The 24,057-nt window shown below is 42.3% G+C and overlaps 1 protein-coding gene across 5 annotated transcripts in view; it reads left to right on the plus strand.

Annotated features, from left to right (window-relative positions):
* The window catches only part of CLIP2 (CAP-Gly domain containing linker protein 2), a 96,997-nt gene that overhangs the window by 52,187 nt on the left and 20,753 nt on the right, over positions 1–24,057 (plus strand). For 4 of the 5 annotated variants that reach the window (XM_081324835.1, XM_081324834.1, XM_081324838.1 and 1 more), the window contains exons 4-8: positions 9,995–10,119; positions 15,214–15,427; positions 16,429–16,626; positions 18,270–18,373; positions 19,614–19,674. In XM_081324835.1, the coding sequence (XP_081180961.1) occupies positions 9,995–10,119; positions 15,214–15,427; positions 16,429–16,626; positions 18,270–18,373; positions 19,614–19,674 (702 nt within the window). Of the gene's footprint in view, positions 1–9,994; positions 10,120–15,213; positions 15,428–16,428; positions 16,627–18,269; positions 18,374–19,613; positions 19,675–21,741; positions 21,847–24,057 lie in introns of all 5 variants that reach the window. The other variant, XM_081324836.1, reaches the window with a different exon arrangement.

A 24,057-nucleotide genomic window follows, 5' to 3' on the forward strand; every position in this document is an offset into this window, starting at 1 on the left:
GCATTTTCTAACCTATCCCAACCTGACTGTTCTTGGAAAATAGCACTTGAACTACAATATACATTCTTGGTTCCTTTCTCCCAGAAACGGAAAGATTTATGATTTGATTCATAGCCAACAAAGATTAACTGTCTCGCTCTATGTTCTCCCTTCTTTCTTAATGAGGCAGTAATATGTACCCATGCAGGAGTACCAAATGTATGCAAATAACTGAGGTCAGGTTTCCAACCATGCCATACCGTAAAAGGAATTTTACCAGTAGCTGAACTAACCACATTATTTAATACATGATTAGCACAAATAGCTGCTTCCCCCCCACAAACCATTCGGTAAACCAGAATCCTCTAGCATAGCTCTAACCATAGCTTGCAGTGTTTGGCCACGCCTCTCTACAAAAGAATTATGTTGTGGCCTGTAGGGAGCTGAACGTCTGTGCTCTATCCCTACAGACACTAACAAATCAGTGAATTCTTTGTTAGTAAACTCAGTTCCATTATCTGTGATAATACATTTCACTTTTAATTGTGTCTTTCTTTCAGCAAACCTAAGCCAATTAGAATTTTTTTGTAGTTTCTGCTTTAGATTTTAGGAGGTAACAAAAACCATATCTGCTATAATGATCTAGTATGCTTAATATGTAACAAGCCCCCCCTAAACTCGGTTTCATTGGACCAATTATATCAGCAAAAACCAATTCTAATGGAGCATTAGTCTTAAAGCCACCTAGCCTGTTGGCTGGTGTTGCCTTGCTCTTTTCTCTACTGCAAACATTGCATTGTAGATATTTTTGACAAGCTTTCACTTTTATTCCTGTAGATAATTCTATTGTTTTCCTAAGAGCATTATAGTTTATATGACCCAACCTTCGATGCAATAAATGAATGCAGTTATGTGGTTTTTGGTTAACACATGTATTGGCCATCATTATAGGATTGCAGTGTAGAATGAACAAACCATCTTTCAACTTAGCTACAGCCTTCACATCATTCTTTTCAATAAGACATTCCTCCCCTAGGAAAGTCACTTTTAACCCTGCTTTAACTAAAGCTTTAACAGATAGTAAATTATCATTAATTTTTGGAACATAAAGCATATCTAAATTTTGCTTATAAAAGAACAATAAACCTTACCCTCACCAGAGGCTTTTATTTTCCATCCATTAGCCATAGTTATGTACCTGTTACTATAAGCTATCTTTTCAAAACGTTCTTTTGAATTAGTAATGCATTGGGTAGCCCCACTATCAATTACCCATAAATTGTGATTACTGGTTGTTGCTGCATCAGACACAGCTACATTAACCACTTTCTTTCCCTTCCTATGGCTTTCGTTCCTCTGCTTGTTTCCTTTCTTACAGAACTTTGCTATATGTCCTTTCGCCCCACAGTTATAGCACTTCTTTGCCATGTAAGCAGCTGTAGTATGCTCCTTTTCCTGTGGTAGCAGCTCTCTCAGCTGATCTCTTTCAATACGTCTTCTGTACTCCTCCAGTAGTCTTCCAATTATCGAAGATAAAGTTAGTTCATCTTTAGACAGAACTTCAAGCGACGAAACAAACGCGTCGTAGCTGTCATCTAACGATGACAAAATGATGTAGACCTGATGTAACTCAGAAAAAATGAGCTCCTTCTCATGTAGCTCCAAAAGGGTTGATTTCATAAAGTCTAGGTGAGCCAGCATGTCCCCATTCTTTTCCAGACGAGCCCTAAACAGCTTCCTTGTGAGATGTATGTGTGCACCCACACTGTCACGAACATACAGCTTCCGCAATGTGGTCCAACAACGAGCAGCAGACTCTTCTCCACGTACATGGACAAGCTGTTGATTCCAGGCAGTCACATCAGGAGGATTGTTAACTACGCCCCATAGACCTTCTCTTCGCAACAGCAAACTACATTGCGTAGACCAGGATACGTAGTTTGACCCATTAAGCCGAGTTATATAAAACGGATTAAATATCCCTTGTGCCGTTGTCTGGTAAACTCAGTTAGTAAACATTACTGTGCCAGTCCTCAATACCACACTGGGCCCATAACCAGTGTTAAGAAACAAAATTAGAATGTGCAGAATGCCTTGTACAAGGCTTGCAATGCACAAAGGAAAGTGTACTGGGACCTTTAAGAAGCAAACAGTAAAAGGCAAACTAACTTGAGTTGTATCATAACAATATTTTTACTCAGACAATATAACACAAAACAAAAAAAAAAACAAAATTACATATAGTCCAGTTTTCAATCCAAGGTCAGTAACGAAGAATGTTGAATAACAGTTCAGGAGTAAACAAAGTCAAAGTCAAAAATCCTTACCAGTTAAAAGTCAAATATCAATACACACAGTAACAAGTCAGTCAGAGAAAAAACACCAGAGAGAGCCAGAATAGGTCTAACATCTGAAATTCATTTATGCTGAATAGAATTAGTCACACCCTTAGGCCATTTCTCTTCTTAAAGGTACACAACCATATTATATGTATTTCACCCAAACCAGGTTAGGACTTTAATTCCTAACACCACCTTTATTATTTTTACAAATAATTCAAGACAGTGAACATATCCAACACAATTTCTTTCTCTTCCTATTTTCCCCACAATAACAATCCTGTGAGGTAATTTGGGCTGAGTGATTGGCTTAAAGACACCCAGCTGGCTTTCAGTGCTGTTGTAACTTCAGACAGTCACTAAACAAATGGTTGTAAGTCAAGGACTACCTGTTTTTGTGAGTTGATGTTTTGCTTTATTTTAAAGTCATTAGTTAGAACAATGGGCAGACCATTGGTCTATGTAACCCAGGTGATCTACAGGTGCTGAATTCCCACACAGAATGAATCCATGGTTTGCATAATCAAAAATAAACCATGGATGACTGGGATCAGACAATGTGCCAACCTTTAAACTGGAGTGTATAAACCACAGTGTCTGGGTAGGTACAACATGCGAAGCTGAAACCAAGAAACCAAGTTCTGGCATAGAGCTGTGAAAAAAACTTTTATGTTACTTTGAGTTCTGAGCCACTTTTAATGCTCACCTCTGGTGAATGATCTGTAGAAATGAACTTCTAGAGCAGGGTTGTCAAACTGCCGGCCCGCGGGCCGGATGCATCATAGCAAAACCACGCCCACCCCATTGCCGGCAATGGCAAAAAAAAGTCACGATTCGTCACGACATGTGACGTTGCGAGTTTGACACCCCTGTTCTAGAGGGAAAAGCCAGTGAATCGCTTCTCTAAAGCAAATGCACACCAGTGCTTGAAATTGATGGTTAATGGCAGTGGTGCATCTTTCACTATCCACCTTTGTTTTCTTACAGTTCTGAACAGGCTGCTGCTTTCTCTATGGCCATTTTGAATTCTGGAATAAAAAGGGGTTGCTTTACATTGCGCTTCCATGAGTGTGGGTGGTCTCAGAGCAGTGACAGCCTCACAGTGATGAGACAGGATAATTTAAGCTTTTGCTCTCTCCTGGCTCTTAAGAGGTATTATTTTCTTGTTGTTGCTGGAGAGATGCAGTCTCTGTTTGAGCTGCCTTTGAAGACTCTTGAAGACTTAACTCTAGTCTTTTACTGGGGCATCCTGGGGTGTGGGAGGAGAGAAGGAGGACCCAGATTCCAAAGCCTGCATTAGGCTGGGTTCAGAAGAAACATTTTATGTTTTGATTTTGTTTAAAATGTTGATTTTTATTTATTGTTTAAGGCAGATGGAGCATATTTATGGGTTTGAAAAGATCTGGCGTTACTACAGAGCAAGAGAAGAGCTTAGACATTATTCTTAAGTCCTTAAGCCTAAGACATTTGGAACTACATGTAGTCCTCGGTTTATGTCCATTCATTTAGTGGTTGTTCAAAATTACAGCAGTGCTGAAAAGGACTTACAACCTGTCCTTGAATTTCCAGCCATGGCAGTGTTCTGCAGTTATGTGTTCACAATCCAGGTGCTTGGGAGCCTGGCTCACAATTATCGCATTGCAATGCACTACATTATGTGACCGCCATTCACAAGTCACCCCAGTAGATTGCTCCCCCCGCCCCATTTTCTCCCAAGGAGCAAACTATAAAATATGAGACCCCCTAGGATCTTGTTCTGAACCAGCCAACTACCGGCCTTGTAATAAGGCAAACCCCTATTCAAACAGTAGAGACTGGAGAGCGTCCAAGGCTGAAAAGCGTCTGCCAAGATTTATTAATCAATTAACAGAACAAGAAACAAAAACACTGGAACTTGAATCCTCAAGCGGAAGGGTTGCTTTCAGCAACCAGCCCTTCCCCAAACACTCCTTTTATTTAGAGTTCAGGGCGTGGCCTCCCTCTGCCTCCTCCCGAGGAGACCCGCAGCCTTTCTCTGCTTGGTCCTGCTCGACTGCCTCCTGCGTCGGGCGTCCTTGAACAGGGCCAGCTGTGGGTCATCATCCTCCGCACTATCGGGCTCACGCAGCTGAGAAGAGGGCCCCGGCTGGGAGCTCTGCCAAGCCTGCAAGCCATCATCAGCCGGTTCGTCTCCCACACACTCCTCCTCCCCCTCATCTGAGTCATCCGATACATCTGAGCCGGCAGCCGGGCCCACAGGCTGGCCCTGAGTCACAACACATCTTGTACTACAAAGCAGCTTCTGCCCCTGCATTCCAGTGTGCACCCACTTGCAGAACCACTTGTGACCTTCGCTGGCCGGGTTGAAGCCTTTGCCGGCCTTCCCATGTTCCCTAACATCTTCCTGCAGAACACCTTAAGCCCTGCTTACCCCTGTGTTCCTTACCTGAGACTCCCACTTTTTCCCACCTGTGTATTCTGCAGTTATGATGGCTGCTGGGATTGCTCTCGCTAAGTGTTGCAATCACATAAATGTTGTGCTTTACAAACACATCGCTTAACTGTGCAATCCCAGTTCCAAAAGCAATTGTAACCCGAGGACTACCTCTATAACTCTCTAAGATTTCTCAATAACGTCCCATTCATTATTAACCAGGTCTGTCCACGTTTAGTTTTCTGAGATCAGCCAAAGCTGTCTAGTTTCTGCAGCACATCATCACACAACCTTGCAATAGTCTATTTAACTCAGCAGAGAGATAACAGATTGTACAGACTGTAAAATGAGATTAATAAGACAAGAGACTTTTATCTTCGGAAAGGCTAGAGCCACCCAGTTGGTTTCAATACCTTGAAATAAGTACCATTGTAATGAAAAGAACTGAGAAAAGAAGAGAGAATGCTTAGAGACTTGACTGATTCTGAAAACCATAGAATGCAAAATTCAGAGTGATTGCTGGGCCTCACTTATAAATTGTTGGTGAAATACGACTGAGAAACTGAACATGTAAAGATTGTATGATTAAATGGATGCAGGATTTTGATACAACTAGAAGACCATAACCCGTTGGGTCATCCTTTCAGATATATTTCCTTATAGACTGACCACAGACGGGCAAGAAATCAATAGGAAGGGGAATGATTTTCAACTTCTTACCTGTTTTCCTATCACTTTGATTGCGGAAACCTGGCAGGCAGCATTGAAAATCATGACAACGTGACCATGGCTGTTTGCAGCAACACAGTAGCATTGCAGCACCCACCCACAAGTTTGCAAACACATCTAGTCCTTGACTTACAACCACAATTGGGCCCAAAATTCATATTGCTAAGTGAAACTGTTGTTAACTGAGTTTTGCCCCATTTCATGCCCCTTTCTTGCCTCAGTTAAGTGAATCACTGCAGTTGTTAAGTTAGTAACATGGTTGTTAAGTGAATCTGGCTTCCCCATTGACTTTGCTTGTCAGAAGGTTGCAAAAGATGATCACGTGACCCCGGGACAGTGCAACCATCATAAATATGAATCATCTGAATTTTGATCACATGACCATGGGGATGCTGCAGCGATGATATGTGTGAAAAATGGTCATAAGTCACTTTTTCCAGTGCTGTTGTAAGTTTGACCAGTCACTAAAGGAATGGTTGTAAGTCGAGGACAACCTGTACAAGCTTTCTGAAGATCCTTGAAATTTCAATTCCGCTGATCGCAGATTTTGAATGCATTTTTTAAGTTACCCCATTCAAGGTTCCTTGCTTCACACACTGTTGCCCTATGATGCATTGTTTTGGGTAATTGAAGGTTACAGACAGGCAAGACAGTTTTAGTTGTATATAAATAATTGGTATGCAATGAATAGACGAATTCTCTATTACACTTGTAAGTTATAAGTTGTTTTGTTGCGGATACCGCAGTAGTGATTGAGAATTCATTCTCTAAAAGGTTTTTGGAAATGTAATGATTTTGTTGGACCATTTTTCCCCCCATATTTGTTTGGAATGTTGTAAACAATTTTGGGAAATAATTTATACTAGAATGAAACAATTCTAACTGCAAACTTTTGTTAAATATTGCTTTACTATATTTCCCCAAAGTACATAAACCTTTACTATATTTCCCCAAAGTACATAAACTAACATTGAACATGGTAACTGCTAGAAGGATATTCTGTTTATTATTGAAAAGTACATGCTGAATGGCTAATTATGGCAGTAGACACACTGGTGTCTAAAATAAGTTTGTATTTGAAAAATAAATCTGATACAGAACTCATGTGGGGAATCATTTTTGGATTATAATTCTATAAATGGGCTTGAGTCGCACCCAAAATTTGGTTTCTCTTAATATAAAGTCTAAATATTATAACTTTCTAGATTTGATAGATGAGAATAAATTTCAGGTATTTGGATAGAATTTATTGTAGCTTTTAATCTTATTTTATGATTTATACTGTGTTGATTATTGCTATGTTATTCATATATTAAATGGACTTTAAGCGCAATCTGCAATTTTCAGGACAATATAATATATAGAGTTATTTCAGTTAATGAAATATTGAAATTTTTAATCTAATTCTGGGATGCTTGATAAATTGGATACCAAAGTGAGAGTCATCCATTGGCTAGAATTTCTGCAACCTTATCCAATTCCATTTCCATAAATCTAGTTAAAGTCAATTCTGGGAGGTTTTTGCTATCAGCTGAGTCAGCTACTAAGACCTGAAACTCTCTATATCATGGTTCTGACTGCTGTAGACACCACTGCCCAAAATAATAATGCTGTATATATTCATGGATAAGCCAAGAATTTTAGCTGCTGAAGTGTACCAAAAAGACTGGGTTCTGCTTACCAACTGATAGGCTTATCCTCAGATATATACACTAGTATTTTAAGTAATTAATTATCTTGAGGTACATTTGAATTCCTCGAGATTCCCTGCTGTTAGTGTAATTCAGAAGCAGAAAGCTTTTTATTATTAGATATACTCAAGGATTAACTTATCCACAGATGAGCCGACTCTTGAATTTTTAACCAAAATACTGGTAGTCCTTGACTTAAGATCACAACTGAACCCAACATTTCTGTTGCTAAGCAAAACAGTTGTTAAGGGAATTTTGCCCTATTTTATTACTTTTCTTGTCACAGTTGTTAAGTGAATCACTGCAGTTGTTAAGTTAGTAACATGGTTGTTAAGTGAATCTGGCTTCCCCATTGACTTCGCTTGTAAGAAGGTTGCAAAAGGTGTTCACATGATCTTGGGACACTGCGACCGTCATAAAGTAGGAACCAGTTTCCAAGCATCTGAATTTTGATAACGTGATCACAGGGATGCTGCAATGGTTATAAGTGTGGAAAATGGACATAAATCACTTTATTCAGTGCTGCTGTAACTTTGAACAGTCACTAAAGGAATGGTTGTAAGTCAAGGACTATCTGTACCATGAAAAATGCACCATTCACAAATAAGCTGACCCTCAAGTTTTCATATGTTGGACTTGGAGTCTACACATCTTAAAAGTTGCTGAGGTTGTGGAATATTGGATTAGATGATCTTTGAAATCTCTTCTAACTCCATGATTCTATTTCATTCAGTGTCAGGAGTGGGAACAACACTGCATATATGGAACAGGTCCTTATCCTAATTTACATTCTGCTTTAGATGGTTAAAATGTAAATGGAAGGAGAGATCAGATACTACAATTGACTATTTGCACTACACGCTAAATCTGGTTACCATTTTTCTTGATTTACACGAAATATCGAACAATAAACTAAGCAAATAGGCTTGATTTGCATATCAAACTAGGACATAATGGAGCAAAGAAAACTGCAGGTACTAGTTATTTAACTGAGTGGATGGTAAGACTAAAAAGAAGGGAATTGAGATGTTCAGTGTTCCAAGATATGATGGCCACCAATTTGAACGGCCTTAAAAAGGAAATGGATTTATGGTTATATCTCATGATTCATGTTTTATCCCTTTGTTTGTTGCACACTGAGAGCTTATACATTGAAGACAATGTTCTGTACCAGCCTGCTACCGGCCCTGCAGAAAAGGCAGGGACAACCCCTTTACAAACGGCAAGAGGCTGGAATTAAGCCTGCCAAATTTATTAACATAAAACAGCAAAACAAGACACCAACCATGAAACAGGAGCTATGAAACAGGAACTAATCAAGCGGTTGCCTTCAGCAAACCAGCCCTCCCACGTATTCCCCTTTTATACAGTTCAGGGCTTGGCTTCTCTCTGCCTCCTTCCGAGGTGCCCCATTGCCTTCCTCTGTTTACTCCTGATTGACTGCCTCCTGCATCGGGCGTCCTTGAACAGGGCCAGCTGTGGGTCATCTTCATCCACGCTGTCAGGCTCACACAGCTGGGTCTCTGTCGTGACCAGGTGGGAGGGGCCTGGCTGAGGGCTCTCATCAGCAAGATCTTGAACCCCCTCAGCAAGCTCTTCAACACCCCCTCCTCCTCTGAGTCGTCCGACCCAACTGCCGAACCCACAGGCTGACCCTGAATCACAACAGACAAATTTCTTGTGTGTTCAATCACACTTGGCCAATAAAGAATTCTATTCTATTCTATTCTATTCTATTCTATTCTATTCTATTCTATTCTATTCTATTCTATTCTATTCTATTCTATTCTATTCTATTCTATTCTATTCTATTCTATTCTATTCTATTCTATTCTATTCCATTCCATTCCATTCCATTCCATTCCATTCCATTCCATTCCATTCTTAATGGTGAAGATGTCTATCAATGTTGAAGACTCACAGTTACCTCTAATTTAGGGACAGCAAGCCTAGTGGGAGGAAGGGAAATGCTTGGGCACCTCGGAGACATCTGGTTACCCACTGTCAGAAACAAAGTGCTGGGCTAAGATGGACTCTGGGCTGGTCCAACAGAGTTATTCCTATGTTCTCAGGAGTCGTGTGATATAATATTGAAGTTTTTTTGCTTTCTCCAGATAGCTGAGCATAATTGCCTGATGAAGAGTTGTTGGACACTTGAAAGACTGCATATTTTTTGTGGACATTCAGTTTGACTAGTAAAAATATTGCTTTCATACAGATTTTTAATACAATTTCCTCTCTTTGTTCTCTGATGAGCATTTCCGCGTCACTTGGAAGCTTGAACTCTTCCAACAATTTTATTTGGCTTTCTTTTACTTTTTGGCAAATGCTATTATTACAGGATAGTCCATGACTTACATCCACAATTTGGAACCAGAATTTCCATTGCTAAACAAATGTTGTTAAGTGAATTGTGCCTGATTTTATGGCCTTTTTGCCATGGTTGTTAAGTAAATGATTGCAGATGAATCCCGCGTTATTAGGCGAATCTGGCTTCCCCCCCATTTGCTTTGTCAGAAACCAGCTGGGAAGATTGCAAATAGCGATCACGTCACCCTGAGATGCTGCAACCATAGTCAATACATGCTAGTTGAGAAACGTCCAAATTTTGGTCACATGACCGTGGGGAAATGCTTTGATGGTCATAAGTCGCAAGTCACTTTTCACTGCTTTTGTAACTGAATAGCTGCTGAATGAATGGTCATGGGTCAAGGACTAGCTGCATTCATCTTGGTCTCACATTGCATTTTGGAATTGAAAAATGATTGCTTTTAATCTCACTTGTTTAATCTTTTTAATTATATATATTTCAAAAAAATTCTTTCCGTCAAATGATTTAACAGGTTGGTGGAACAAAAACCGGTGTGGTGCGCTATGTAGGGGAGACGGATTTCGCCAAAGGGGAATGGTGTGGTGTGGAGTTGGATGAACCTTTGGGAAAGAACGATGGAGCTGTTGCTGGAACAAGGTATTTCTAGACGCCTTTGGAATAATTCAGGCCACTGAGCCCAACCTTCTGCTCAGTGGATTCTTCTGCAAGAATCCCAATGAAAACATCTCTGTCAAATGTCTGTCCAGCCTTGGCTTGAAGTCAACCACAGATAAGACCCCTATTTCTGTTGGGGGAATGAACTGCACTGAAAAAATCGCTTTCTGGTTGTTGGGTCAAAGTTTCTTCTAGCTGTCTTTCAGACTTCCTTCTAAAAGTTAACTCATTATTTTATCTCCGTAACTCTCAGGGTCAGCAGATGCCTGCTTTCTTTAGAGCCAACGGAGATGTCTTGTTATATCTCTCCATCCCCACTCCCATTTGTTCTCAAGGCCTGATGGGCCAAATGCCCTCACTGTCTTCCTGTCAGGCTTAATTTTCCTCCCCATGATACTGTGAGGGTGGATGAATGTCTGCCACCAATTTTAGTGTGCAGCATCTTTAAGATCTCCTGGGAGATCTCTTGGGGATGCGGACAGTGTTCTGCCTCCACACAATTTGAAATAATTGAGGTTTGAAATGTTCTTCTTGGAATAGTACAAAAGATTGCATGCATTACTTGTCCTATGTACACTGTAAGTGTTCTTGGGTGGTCTACAACCAAAGCAAAATATGCTAGAGGGAAGGAAGCTAAGGATGCTGACAACTGCTTAGAAGATGGTTGGGAGTGAGATGTGATGGTGTGATAGGGGGGAAAGGGAATGAAATACACCATCTTTGCCTTGCTTTGTTTAGTCTGAAACATGGAACAACCAAAGTCTTCTAACCTTTGATTTTCATGGACCATGGAGTGCCTGAAATAAATTGGTAGATCCCCAGTTCAGTTTTGGGTTAAAAAAGAAAAAAGAAAAAAAGCAGTTCCCCTAGTTTTAGCACTAGTACTAATACTAGTTTTTGAGCCCAACATGTTAAGTAAGGCAAGTGAGGTTTGCCCCATTTTCCGACCTTTTTTGCCACATTTGTTAAGCAAATCACTGCAGATGTTAAGTCTGTCCGTAATTGTGTCAGAAGCACCTACAAAGCTAACCGAAGGGTTCTTCTGGGTTGAAAGGATTTGCCAGTGACAACACCGTTGCGCCCGATGGCTAAAAATAATGCAGTCTTCAAGGTGACTCCTTTCATGTTCCCCAGGTGTTGAATCATGCGGTCGTTTGTTAAGCAAATCTGGATTCCTCATTGACTTCACATGTCAGAAGCCGGCTGGGAAGGTTACAAATGGTGATCACGTGACCCCGGGACACTGCAACTGTCATAAGTACATGCCAGTAGCCAAGAATTTGAATTTTGATCACATGACCCTGGGGATGCTCCAAAGGTTGTAGGTGTGAAAACCAGCCATAAGTCCTTTTTTTCCCCAGTGCCATTGTAACAATCCCTAAAGGAATGGTTGTAAGATGAGGACTGCCTGTATATCTATATTTCTTTCATTTTTATTTCACACAAAGCCCTGATGTAATGGGTGCTTTAGCCACAGTGGAAAACCAAACTGGTATCTAGGTTTCTTGGCACTCAGCACTACACAGTAGCTATCCACTGTTGTCACCACGATACACCCACAAGACCGGAGGACACTCATCAGATAGATACGCTTTGTCAGTGACTCAGCCCTGCATGGATGCATCAGTCAGTTTCTTGTTTTTCTCTTAATACTGGTAACTCTCTTCAGCCTTTCAAAGGCAGCAGGATTAGATTTGTAGACTGAGTCAGATTGCAAATGAAGGTCTGTGATAACCAGGAGGTTATGAATTCTGGGAGCTGGAGCTCCCAAACATCTGGAGAACACCAGGTTAGAGAAGGCTGGTCTGTTGATTGCTCTCTCATTATGTGGTATGGAAGACCAAGGAATGACTTGGCAAGGAAATCTCTTTGCCACTGGACCTCTTTACCTTCTCTTGGCATCTCGTTGAAAGCATCCAAACAAGTGTTTTTGTATTTATTTGGAAAAGGCAGGTGGAAGCCGCTGTTTGCAGCTGGCCTCTTCTCCCCAGCATAGAAGAGTTTTCCTTCAGCTTTCCATGTTGTTAATGCTTGAGCAATTCCTCCTTTATGTAGGCAAGACAGCTTGGAACAGCTGCCAGCTCTCTCTGCGTGCTTGTGGGTGTCCGCAAATTGGAAGCAATGTTCTGGAACATCTGCTCACATCTGGGCAAATGACTTGGCATGACTATAAAAACCTTCCCTTGCTTTTTCACTACTTGCTGCCACATCATATTATTGGCCGTTCCCCCCCTCACCCGCACACACACACACACAGACACTTTTCTGCGGCTTGCCTTGATTTTCATTCTCTTTTTTGGGGGAAAGCTGCAGTTGTTTTGCCGTCTAGCCATTGGAAATGCGAGAGCGAGCTTTTCTCCTTTTGAAAATCTTTGGTTTTCCAAACCTTCACCTTCTATAACTTTCCTAAACTTAAGGCTCTCTGGAGGTGCTGGGTGACTACAGTTCCCATCATTCCTAGACTGGCCATTGAAGATAACTGGAATGAACAAAATCCCATTATTACAAAACACCAGATTTTGAAAGGGTGGCTAATATATTGGTGGTAGGAATAAGGAGGGGGGGGCGAGGGAGAGAGAGAGAGAGGGCGCAAGTGCTAAATTAAATAGGCGTATATTATCATGCAGTAGCTTTGTTGTTTATTAATACAGCTAGTCCTTGACTTAACCACAATTGCAGTTGGAATTTCAGTTGCTAAGTGATGTGGCCACAAAGCACAACGACACGAGATTGCATTGCTTAATGGTAGCAATCTGGCAGTCTCTGTTGCCATTGTTATCAGAATGCCATTATTAACCGAACTTCATCCCATCCAAGACAATCTGGCCTTGATCCGTCTCAGCCCTCAGCCTTAGTTCTTCCCAGGTAAGAGACTGCCTCCCCTTCAACTCCTCACAACTCCCTATTCACCCCATCTCTACCCATTTGGCTGACCTGCACCCTGTTTTGAGGGGTGGAAAGCAGCCCCCAAACCACACAGCTCTGGGACTGCTTGTCACGTTGCGGCTGAAGGATATCTTAGTGCTTTGGGGCTGCAAAAACCCTCTGAGCAGCGGTGGGAAGCCACAGCCATCCCTGGAAACTTCAGCCATCCCAATTCTGTCCAGCAGAGTGGTGCAAAACTGCCGTGCTCCAGGAAGCTGCTTTGTCCCAGGAAGCTTCAAGAGTACAGTGCACAGCCACTGTACCCTGGGAGGCTCCAGCAGTGAGGCACAAAGCTACAGAGTTGCAGGAAGTGCCCCAGTGGAGTCCCATTCTCAAGTTACCCTTGCCATCCACACACACACACAGCTGACTTTCATCATCGCCTTGCTCCCACTGCTGATGAGTTGTGCCCATTCTGGCCCTTTGCGAGGCAGCTCTTGGCCACATGAAGCCATCTTTCCCAGGTCTCTCCAGAATGGGCACATGCGACTTGAAGAATGGTGTGTGTGGGGGGCTTGGGAAGAAGGCCTAGTGTGGCCAGCAGCTGCTCCACATAGTGAGGCTGGGCATACCTCATCAGCAGTGGGAGGGAGATGCCAAACGGCAGCTGGGCCTGGCAGGGCCTATGGAGTACATGGCCATGGGGACATCTGGGCCTTTGGACTGTGGTGGCTGGCCACAATGTTGGGACTGAGGGAGTATTTCGCAGTGGCAGTGGCAGCACTGCGATGAAGTAGAGGCCTGAGGAAGATGGCAGCTGGCTGAGACTGCTAAAGTCCTCGGATCTCTACTTCAGTCCCAGCCCCAGTGCTGTCACCAAGGAATGCTGCTGGTGCAGGGTGGCCAAACATCCCCAGATGTGGGGGAGATAGGTGGGTAAGGAGAATTGAAGTACCCTTGCAGTCATAAGTATGGGCACGCTGCTGAGCTCCTGAATTTTAATCAAATGGCTGCCGGGATGCTACAATGGCCATAATTTTGAGCATCAGTCATAATTCCCTTTAGATAGTGCCACTATAACGTCAAACAGTTGCTGAACAAATGATTGTAAGTCAAGCACTACATTATAGCTTTTATAAATTTTATATTGCCGTTATTATTTTAATACTACAGGTGGTCCTCGAATTATTCATTTAGTGATTGTTTGAAGTTACAACGGCACTGAAAAAATTGGCTTATGATTGTTTTTCACACGACCGTTGCAGCATCCCTATGGTCACATGATCAAAATATGGGTGCTTGGCAACTGGCATATGACAATTGCACTGTCCCTGGATCACATGATCACTATTTGTAAACTTCCCAGCTGGTCTCTGACAAGTAAAATCCATGGAGGAATCCAGATTCGCTTAACGATCGCATTATTCACTTAATAACTATAGTGATTTGCTTAACAACTATGGGAAGAGGTCATAAAATGGGGCAAAGCTCGCTTAACAACTGCCTTGCTTAGCAGTGGGCATTTTGGGCTCAATTATGGTTGTATGTCAAGGACTGCCTGTGTGTATTTTCATTATTATGCCTTATTGGGCATTTTAATAAGTTCATTGTATTGTTTTGATTATCAGGTATTTTAAAAATATTTTTGGTTTCCTTTGGAAATACCTGTACATTAGATTTGTAAATTATTAGCCTCCATCTCTTGAAAGGGTAAAATCAGCTGAACGTGATCATAATCCAGAAACCCTGATCCTTGTGATCTTTGCATCAAATATCACACTTTAAGGACAAAGGAATGGTGACTACAGATTCAGCAAAGAGAATAGCAGCTACAGTAAATAAATCCACATGCTGAGGTTGTTTTATTTTATCTATCCATAAAGCTGAGTTGGGATTTGATAATGGATTTACAATTGTTCAAAAATCACTTTTTAATTTTTTAGTATGACTGAAGACAAAATCATTAAATGCACAGGGAGTCATTCCATTAGCTGGATTTAATTTTAATTTTAATTAATCAGATCAAGATGCTTAGACCTGGTCCACCCACTCATGGCTCACAATCCAAAAAAGGGTTGTATGTTCTCAGCTTGGCTGATCTCTGTGAAACATGTTAAATTCACTGATGCACACAGTGGAGAAGAGAATGTGAAATTGGAAATGTTTTATGCTGGAAAATTGCTGAAAATCAACTTCCTCTTTCATCTCCAGATATTTTCAGTGCCCACCAAAGTTTGGACTCTTTGCTCCTATCCATAAAGTCATCCGGATTGGGTTCCCGTCCACTAGCCCAGCCAAAGCGAAGAAAAGTAAGAGGATGGCCATGGGTGTCTCAGCCTTGACCCACAGTCCCAGCAGCTCATCCATCAGCTCTGTCAGTTCCGTGGCCTCCTCTGTAGGGGGAAGGCCTAGCCGGAGTGGTCTGGTAAGATTCAGAACAAGCCTTGATGATGTCGCAAGCATCATGGTGTAACTGTGCAGGTGCCGTGAATTATGCAATCATAACAGATGTGGATGATGTCATGATGCTTATGATGTCATTCGTCCTCCTTTTTAAAAATGTCTTTTCAGTGATTGTATAAGTTCCAGTCATAGCATCGCTGAGCTTGCAATTCCCTTCCCGTTATATGAGAGAACTGATACAAAGACTGTTGCCCAAATACAGTATATGGAATATCTTGGAGCAATGTTTCTCAACCTTAGCAATTTGGAGATGCATGGGCTTCAACTCCCAGAATTCCCTAGTGAGCATGCTGGCTGGAGAATTGGGGGAGTTAAATCCACACAAATTGCCAAGATTGAAAAACACTGCCTGCCTATGATTGGTTTTTGTTTTTGTTTTTGCTTTCTCAGAAACACACAGTTTTGAAAGAGAGATGGACAAGCTGGGACCTACATCCATGTTAGTTCCTCCAAGATGGCCTCCTTCAACAACCATTGTTCTTGGCAGTGTGATCAAAGAGGAAATGGTGGCTGGGTTCACACACGGCACTGAGCCATTTTCTATTTACTGTGTTTTAAGGAATAAATCATAATTGGATGAGGTCACAAGGAGCTCTAAGCCATAAATCATGATTTCGAAGCCACAGCGATTGGAGTCACATAACATTTAAAGCAAAAACCCATTGAAGGCCCCTTTTAACATAGTGCAGTGTGTGAACTCAGTTGTTGAGTCTGCCTTGGCCTGACTGGCACCAGCACCATTTTCTTTTCTCTTTTTCCCGGTTCTGCATCCAAAGCCTGATATGATAGTAGTTGGTTTTGAGGACAGATTAGTCAGGAAAGAGCTCATCCTATCCAGCTTAAATGGATTTATATGTTCAGGCTGTATTTCGATGCTCAATTTTGCGGCAATGTTAAAGACATGATGAAAGAAGAGGCTAACTGAATTTTCCCCATTGTGGTTTTCCAATGTTCCCTCTTCAGCTGACCGAGACTTCTTCTCGCTATGCCCGGAAGATCTCTGGCACGACAGCCCTTCAGGAAGCATTAAAGGAGAAGCAGCAGCACATCGAACAGCTCCTGGCTGAGCGTGACCTGGAGCGTGCTGAAGTTGCTAAGGCAACCAGCCGCATATGTGAGGTGGAGAAGGAGATTGCCATCTTGAAAGCTCAGCACGAGCAAGTAGGTAGACCTGTGTGGGTGAGAACCGAACAGGAAGTGCAATAATATGTGGGGATGATCTTGAGAGAGATGGGGTAAGAGTTGCTGCCTACAGAATGGTCATATAAGAGACGTAGCGTACAGGTGCATAAAGAGCAGAGAAAGAGGCTCAAAAGGGGTGCTCCCACCCCCAGGTTTTCAGGCTGTAAAGGAGATGGCGAGAGAACTGTACCTTCAGACCTGCAAGATTCTTTTGATGTAGCTTTACAATAAAGTAGAATTAGTTTCTCGGGTTGTATTTCCTGTCAGGTCTACCTGAGAAGGTTGATAAGAAGCCAGGAAGGAAAAGCATCTGATTTATAACACACTGAATTATTCATTATTAAGCACTAAGTGTGATTTCGGTTTGCAAGCACAAAAAAGGTCCATCACTATTAGCAGAAATAATCATTTGTTATTTGTTATTCACCAAGCTTTATCTAAAGCAGGGGTAGGCAACCTTGGCTCTTTTACGACTCGTGGACTTCAACTCCCAGAATGCCTGAGCCAGCATGGCTCAGCATGGAAACCTCTCCATTTCTCCTCAGCGTGGCTGGCTCAGGCATTCTGGGAGTTGAAGTCCACGAGTCATAAAAGAGCCAAGGTTGTCTGCCCTTGACCTAAAGCAAGCTTTCCCAACCGTGGCAATGTCCAGGTGGATGGCCTTCAAATTCCCGAATTCCAGAATCAGCAGGGACATCAATGAGAACTCTGAAAGTTAAAGCCCACACACCTGGAAGTTGCCAAGATCAGGAAACCAAACACTAAACAGTGTACAGGTAGTCCTCATCTTATGACCACAATAGAACAAAAATTTCTGTTGCTGAACAAGACAGTTGTTAAGTGAGTTTTGCCCCCTTTTACAACTTTTCTTGCCGCAGTTGTTAAGTGAATGACTGCAATTGTTAAATCAGCAATCCAGTTATTAAGTGATTCTGGCTTCTCCAATGACTTTGCTTGTCAGAAGGTCATGGTGAGGATCACCATAAAAAATGATCACATGACTCCAGGACACTGCAACCATCATAAATATGTACCAGTTGCCAAGCGGCCAAATTTTGATCGAATGACCATGGGGTGGTGCAACGGTGTAAGTGTGAAAAACGGTCATAAGTCATTCTTTTCAGTGCCATTGTAACTTCAAACAGATGGTTGTAATCCGAGGACTATTTCTATACCAATAAGGTGATCTTAACAGATTTTGCTCACATGCTGCTAACAGCCTTGTCCAGGTAGATTAAACCCATAATGCTATTGTTCTGATTCGAGTTTATGCTTTTCCATGTATTTGTGCGTGCACACCCAAGGCCGCAGGTAGATTTTTAGAACTCTTGCAGAAATTATTAAATGTTGAATAAAACTGTTAAGTAAATATGCCGCTGTCTGGTGGGCCTTGTGATGGAAAATTGCCAGGCTGCCTTGTCAAATATCTCCAGAACGTCTGGGGACAAAAAGGCAGAAGTAAAATCATTTATGGAAAACTAATGTTTGTCAGGTTCATTTGTTTTGGTCATTTCCTCTTCTTAATGGGCAAGAATAAAAGCTAACAGTAGTGAAATTATGTCGGTGTTAATATGTACAATGTTGGAAGATTGATGGGGCTTTCTTTTTTGTTTCATTTTTAGTATGTAACTGAAACCGAGGGAAATTTGCAGAGAGCACGCGCCTTGCTGGATGGATCACAGAAGGAGAAAGTCGAGCTGCTGAACCAGTTAGAAGAGGAGAAAAGGTATCTACTATTTGAGGGTTGGGGAGCTGAAAATAGAACGAATGTGAAATATGGATTGTTTGCCTAGGACAGGGGTAGGCAACCTCGGCTCTTTTATGACTCAGGGACTTCAACTCCCAGAATTCCTGAGTCAGCTATGCTAAGTCCATGAGTCATAAAAGAGCCGAGGTTGCCTACCCCTGGCCTAGGAGAAGGCAAATAAACAAGCTTAATGTCGCAGTGGTTAGATTGCAGTATTGCAGGCTAATTCTGCTGACTTGTCAGCAGTTCTCATCCAGCTCAAGGTTGATTCAGCCTTCCATTCTTCCGAGGTCGGTAAAATGAGGACCCAGACCGTTGGCGGCAATATGCTGATGTTGTAAACTGCTTAGAGCAGGGGGTCTTCAAACTTGGCAATGTTAAGACTTGTGGACTTCAGCTCCCAGAATTCCTCAGCCAACGTTGCCAAGTTTGAAGACCCCTGGCTTACAGAGTGCTGTAAAGCACTATGAAGCGATAAATAGATCCTGTTATTTAAAACAGCAATAAATCAGCTTGTTTGAATTCCATTTCATAATTTGAGCTATATGCTATAAGACAGTGATGGCGAAACATGTAGAGACCGAGTGCCCAAACCGCAACCCAAAACCCACTTATTTATTGCAAAGTGCCAGGGCCGCATCAGCATTGTGGGGCGGGGGGGCGTGGCCCACTGGGTGGGTGTGGCTGCAGTGGTCATGGCAGACTAGGTGGGTATGGCCAGGGTGGGCGTGGCCACCTTGATGTTGCTCGTGGGGGAATGCCTGTGGGGGCTGGGCAGGATTGGGGGAGATCCAGGGGGGTCTGTGGTGGGTGGGGCGGTGGGCAGGAGGCTCATCCTGCAGGGTGAGGCATGGGGTAGGGCGGGGGTGCCATTGCTGCGGGGCAAGGCAAGGTGAGGAAGGGGCAGCTGCTGCCTGACACCATCAGCCCCCCCCCCACAGAGGCCAGCGAGTGCGTGCACCTCTCCTCGAGCTTGCTAGCCAGCTGCTTCGCCTCCTTTGTGCTGGGCGGGGCTGCTGCTCCGGGCACCGGCAGTGGCCTAATGGAGCTGCGAGAGCTGCTGGCAGCAGCGGCAGGCATGCCAACAGAGAGGGCTCTGAGTGCCGCCTCTGGCACTTGTGCCATAGGTTCGCCATCTCTACTATAAGAGAACGGATGTAATAACTTTGGAAATTTTTTCGCGTTACTGCTTTCTGCTGACTTTTCCCTTCTTTTACAGGAAGGTAGAGGATTTGCAGTTCCGAGTTGAGGAAGAATCCATTACAAAGGGAGATTTGGAGGTAATCGACAGCATGGCCATTCTTTATTAACATTTATACACTAGCCTGAAGCATTGGTGATCCCCTCTGTACTGATTACTTGTTAACTCACTGTCTTTTAATAAATTGAGTTTTGATTGGCTAATGCAGGCTCTTACGTGTGTTTTGCGGCATAGCATAGGCAAAATAACATCGAAGGGTGCCCCACAGAGAATACGACTATATTCTTATAGTCAATAACTAAAAAGAAGGATTCCAGTTTTTATTTGCTTATTTTGAACAATTTTGGAACTTGTTTGGCTCAGTAAATTAGCATGCAGATCAAATCATAAGCAAGGATGAAGATCATGTATGGGGATTTCTTTATTCTAGTTTTATTTCTAATTTAAACAGAATCTGTCTGAGTCCTAGTAAGTAGGGAAAATGGTGTCGCCAGCTTACTCTACTTTGTAAACTCTTATTTCAACAAAGATTATATAAAACCCAACAGGATTCTTATATTCACCTTTCTTCTAGGACAGGGGTCTTCAAACTTGGCCCTTTTTTAACTTGTGGACTTCAACTTCCAGAATTCTTCAGCCAGGCATGCTGGCTGAGGAATTCTGGGAATTGAAGTCCACAAGTCATTAAAGGGCCAAGTTTGAAGACCCCTGTTCTAGGAGATGTTTTACTGTTCTGAATGGTTATCAGTACCATGCTGTATATGTGTACTTAGAACTAAGCCCTATTGATTTCAATGGGACTTGCTCCCAAGAAAATGCTCTAGTGCTCCAGATGTGTTGAATTGCAGCTTCATTCATTAGCAATCATGATAGTCCAGTTCCCACACATCTGGAAGGCACAAGCTTTGGGAAGGCTGGTATAGGAAATTGCTCATATCTCTTCCTAGATTAAAATTAGATTTAATTCAGAAGGGAATGCATATTACGTTAAGCACCAACTAATACAGCATTCATACATCTGCTGGCAGTCTGACCTGGACAAATAAGGCTTAATGTATCTTAATTCCAACGTTCAGTTCGTGATCCAAACGCACATAAATAGCCACAATATATTTTGTGTTATTTATTATTATTTATTTTATTTATTGAACTTATATACCGCCCTTCTCCCATAGGACTCAGGGCAGTTCACAAGGCAATTAAAAATAACACTACAATACAAAAAAGTTAATAACAATTAAAATAATTAAATTATCCTTGAGTAAAATATAAAACCCCTGTAACTCTAATTAAAACCCAGTTACAATAAGTTAAAAATTAAAATTCTCAGTCCTGGCCGGAAAGCTCAAAGAGCCAGGTCTTCAGGTCCCGGCGGAACGAACGAAAATCAGGGGCAGTCCTGAGCTCTACGGGTAACTGGTTCCAAAGGGCAGGCGCACCCACAGAGAAGGCCCTCTCCCTGGGTGTTGCCCGCCAGCAATCTTTTGCCGGCGGCACCCTGAGAAGGCCCTCCCTGTGGGAGCGCACAGGACAAAGGGAACTTGATGCCGGCAGGAGGTGTTCCCTCAGATATGTTATCCATGTTCCCATGGATAAATAGCTTGTGCACACTAGGATGGATGCAAAGAAGAGACTTCTAAGATCAATGCTTTTCAAAAACAGCTCCCCTGATGCATCTGACTCAGTGGTTCTCAGATCATGATTTTGGGGTGAGCAAAGTTCCCAGGCTGGACTTGAATTATGGCTGAGCATCTTGTCTCTCTAGAACAATAACCGATTCAAGGGGAGACTGTCTGGAGCTGCTGTTTGAGCTGTTTGGGAGGGGAATTCAGCTGCAGTTGTGACATGAGGGATGTACACCAATGCATTTAATAGTTTGTGTCTGTGTTTGCAGTTGTGAAGAGGATTGACTTGAAAACTTCCTTACCTTGCATCTTGTGTGGATGGCTGTCCCTGTCTTAACCTACCTTGTCCTCCCCACCTCTTATTGTGTAAACTGTCTTTCTTCACTTTGTATATTGAAGAAGATAATTTGCAGGCATCTCCATTACGGTTATTATTATTATTATTATTCCCTTGTTCTCCACTCTCTTTCTCCTGTTTGCTTTCTTTTCTTCCTTTGGTTTCCTTCCTGATGGGTGACCAGACTCAGACGCAGATGGAGCATGCTCGAATACGGGAGCTCGAACAGAGTCTCCTGTTTGAGAAGACCCAGGCAGCAAAGCTTCTCAGAGAATTGGAGGAAAGCAGGGTAATCCACCCAACCCCCTTCGCTGCCCGATCTCATGCTAGCCAATGCCTGCAGATCCAATTGCTTGCTGGCTATGTTGATAATTAAGCTTCCATGTTTCATGTTAACGTCTTGTTTTGCAATTTTACTCCCCCCGCTCCCCACAATCTCTTCTCCATTTCTCTGGAGATGACTCTGTAGTTTTGCCTTCTTGGTCTATCGGACAAATCCTTCCTTTGATTTCCATTCTGCAGCTTTTCATGCATATCATTTGGATTGGACTGACTTTACCACTCATTATCCAGTTTAACAATAATCATTGGTTGAATACAGAAAGCTATTTACCTAATGATAGGTACTTGGCTTTGCAAGCAGTTTTTCTCTATTCATGGTGGTATCCCATAAATAAGAGGCTGTTGTTTTGTCTCTAACCTCATAATCACACCCTGTTGGAAAGCAGGGAACTGGCACAATTTATTCCCCCTTTTTTTTCTCACCTGAAGCCCACCGCCACCAACTCTTTCCATACAATTCTCTGCACGTGACTTGACACTTGGTAAATGGCAATCTGTATTCACCCATCACCAATGCAGAGTTACTTGGGACCCAGGAATTCTGCACCATAACTTAACTCTGCAGGTCCAGCATTTTGGAAAGCATGGTAAAAACAAGCATGTAGGCGTCAGGATTCTTATCCAAAGGAATGGTTTTAGAAACAGATAAAGCTGGATCCCTGAGAATCTCTTTGCTATGCCTTTTTCATCGATCCTAATTTAATCTAACTTAATTTATGAATAGCCTGCGTGTTTTTAAATTCTGGATCTTAGAGTGCAAGAGGATCCTATAATTGCTCATTTGGATACTAACTCAGAATAGGCTTAGAAATGCTGTCTTTATCATGTACCATCAAGTCATATTCAAAGTCTTGAGTGTATTTCATGCCTGGCACCCTGCTTTGGTTCCTGTGGAGTCATCCAAGGGAACAGGGGATTTGAAAGGCCCAATCAAGCTGCAGATAAGTGTAGTAGATACATAAGTATTAGGACACATTAATAGTATCTCATGATAAAGATCCGTGGTGGCGCAGTGGTTAGAATACAATATTGCAGGCTAATTCTGCCTGCAAGTTCGGCAGTTCAAGGTTGACTCAGCCTTCCACCCTTCCGAAGTTGGTAAAATGAGGACCCAGAAAGTTGGGGGCCATATGCTGACTCTGTTAAACTGCTTAGAGAGGGCTGTAAAGCACTGTGAAGCGGTATATTAGTTGCTAAGTGCTATAACACCATGAACTAAAAAATGCCATCAGGCTTTATGGAAAGTTCAAGGTAGGTCCTTTTTATGGACTGTTTTCAAATTTGACAAATTTACCTAAATTCTACAAAAGATTCAGAAAAATATGAACTTTCCAAATTAAAATCCCACTCAGCAACTAGAATCAGGCATTCTGGATTTGGGGCTTAGTCTTCTAGGATGTTATATTTTTATGCGTAATGCTTAATCCCATAGTTAGACATAGCTTCTGAGTACCACTTTTTTAAAAAAAGTATTCATTAGACTTATTTTTGTTAGATTTCTCCCAAGAGATTGAAATAGTTTCCATGGAGATTTTCCTTTATTTTATCCCCACAACAGGATCCCCTTGAAGTAGGTTGGATTTTAACGGCTGAAGATAGACTAGGGTAGGGATCGTCAAACATGGCCCATTTATGACTTGTGGACTTCAACTCCCAGAATTCCTCAGCCAGCGTGTCTGGCTGAGGAATTCTGGTAGTTGAAGTCCAAAGTCATAAAAGGGCCAAGTTTGAAGACCCCTGGACTAGGGGTATGTTTCTTGTACCGGTAGTCCTTGATTTATGACCACAATTGGGTTATAATTGTGGAATCTCTATTGTTAAGTAAGGCAGTTGTTAAGTGAGTTGTGCCCAATTTTACGACCTGTTTTTGCCACAGTTGTTAAGCAAATCACTTCAGTCCTTAAGCAAATCCAGCTCCCCCCCAGGCTTTACTTATGGGAAGCCAACTAGGAATGTCATAAATGGCGATCATATGACCCTGGGACATGCAACCATTGTAAATACCCTAATTTTAGTCACGTGACTGTGAGGATGCATGTTCTGGTTGTCATTCTCTTCGGTGCCATTAGAACTTTGAATGGTTGTTAAATGAATGGTTGAAAGTCATGGAGTACTATAGTTCAGAGTTCCCCAGTGTTTCCAGCTTTGCGGACCGGCG

The sequence above is a fragment of the Vipera berus genome (assembly GCF_964194415.1).
Source record: "Vipera berus genome assembly, chromosome: 1".
Lineage (NCBI taxonomy): Eukaryota > Metazoa > Chordata > Lepidosauria > Squamata > Viperidae > Vipera > Vipera berus.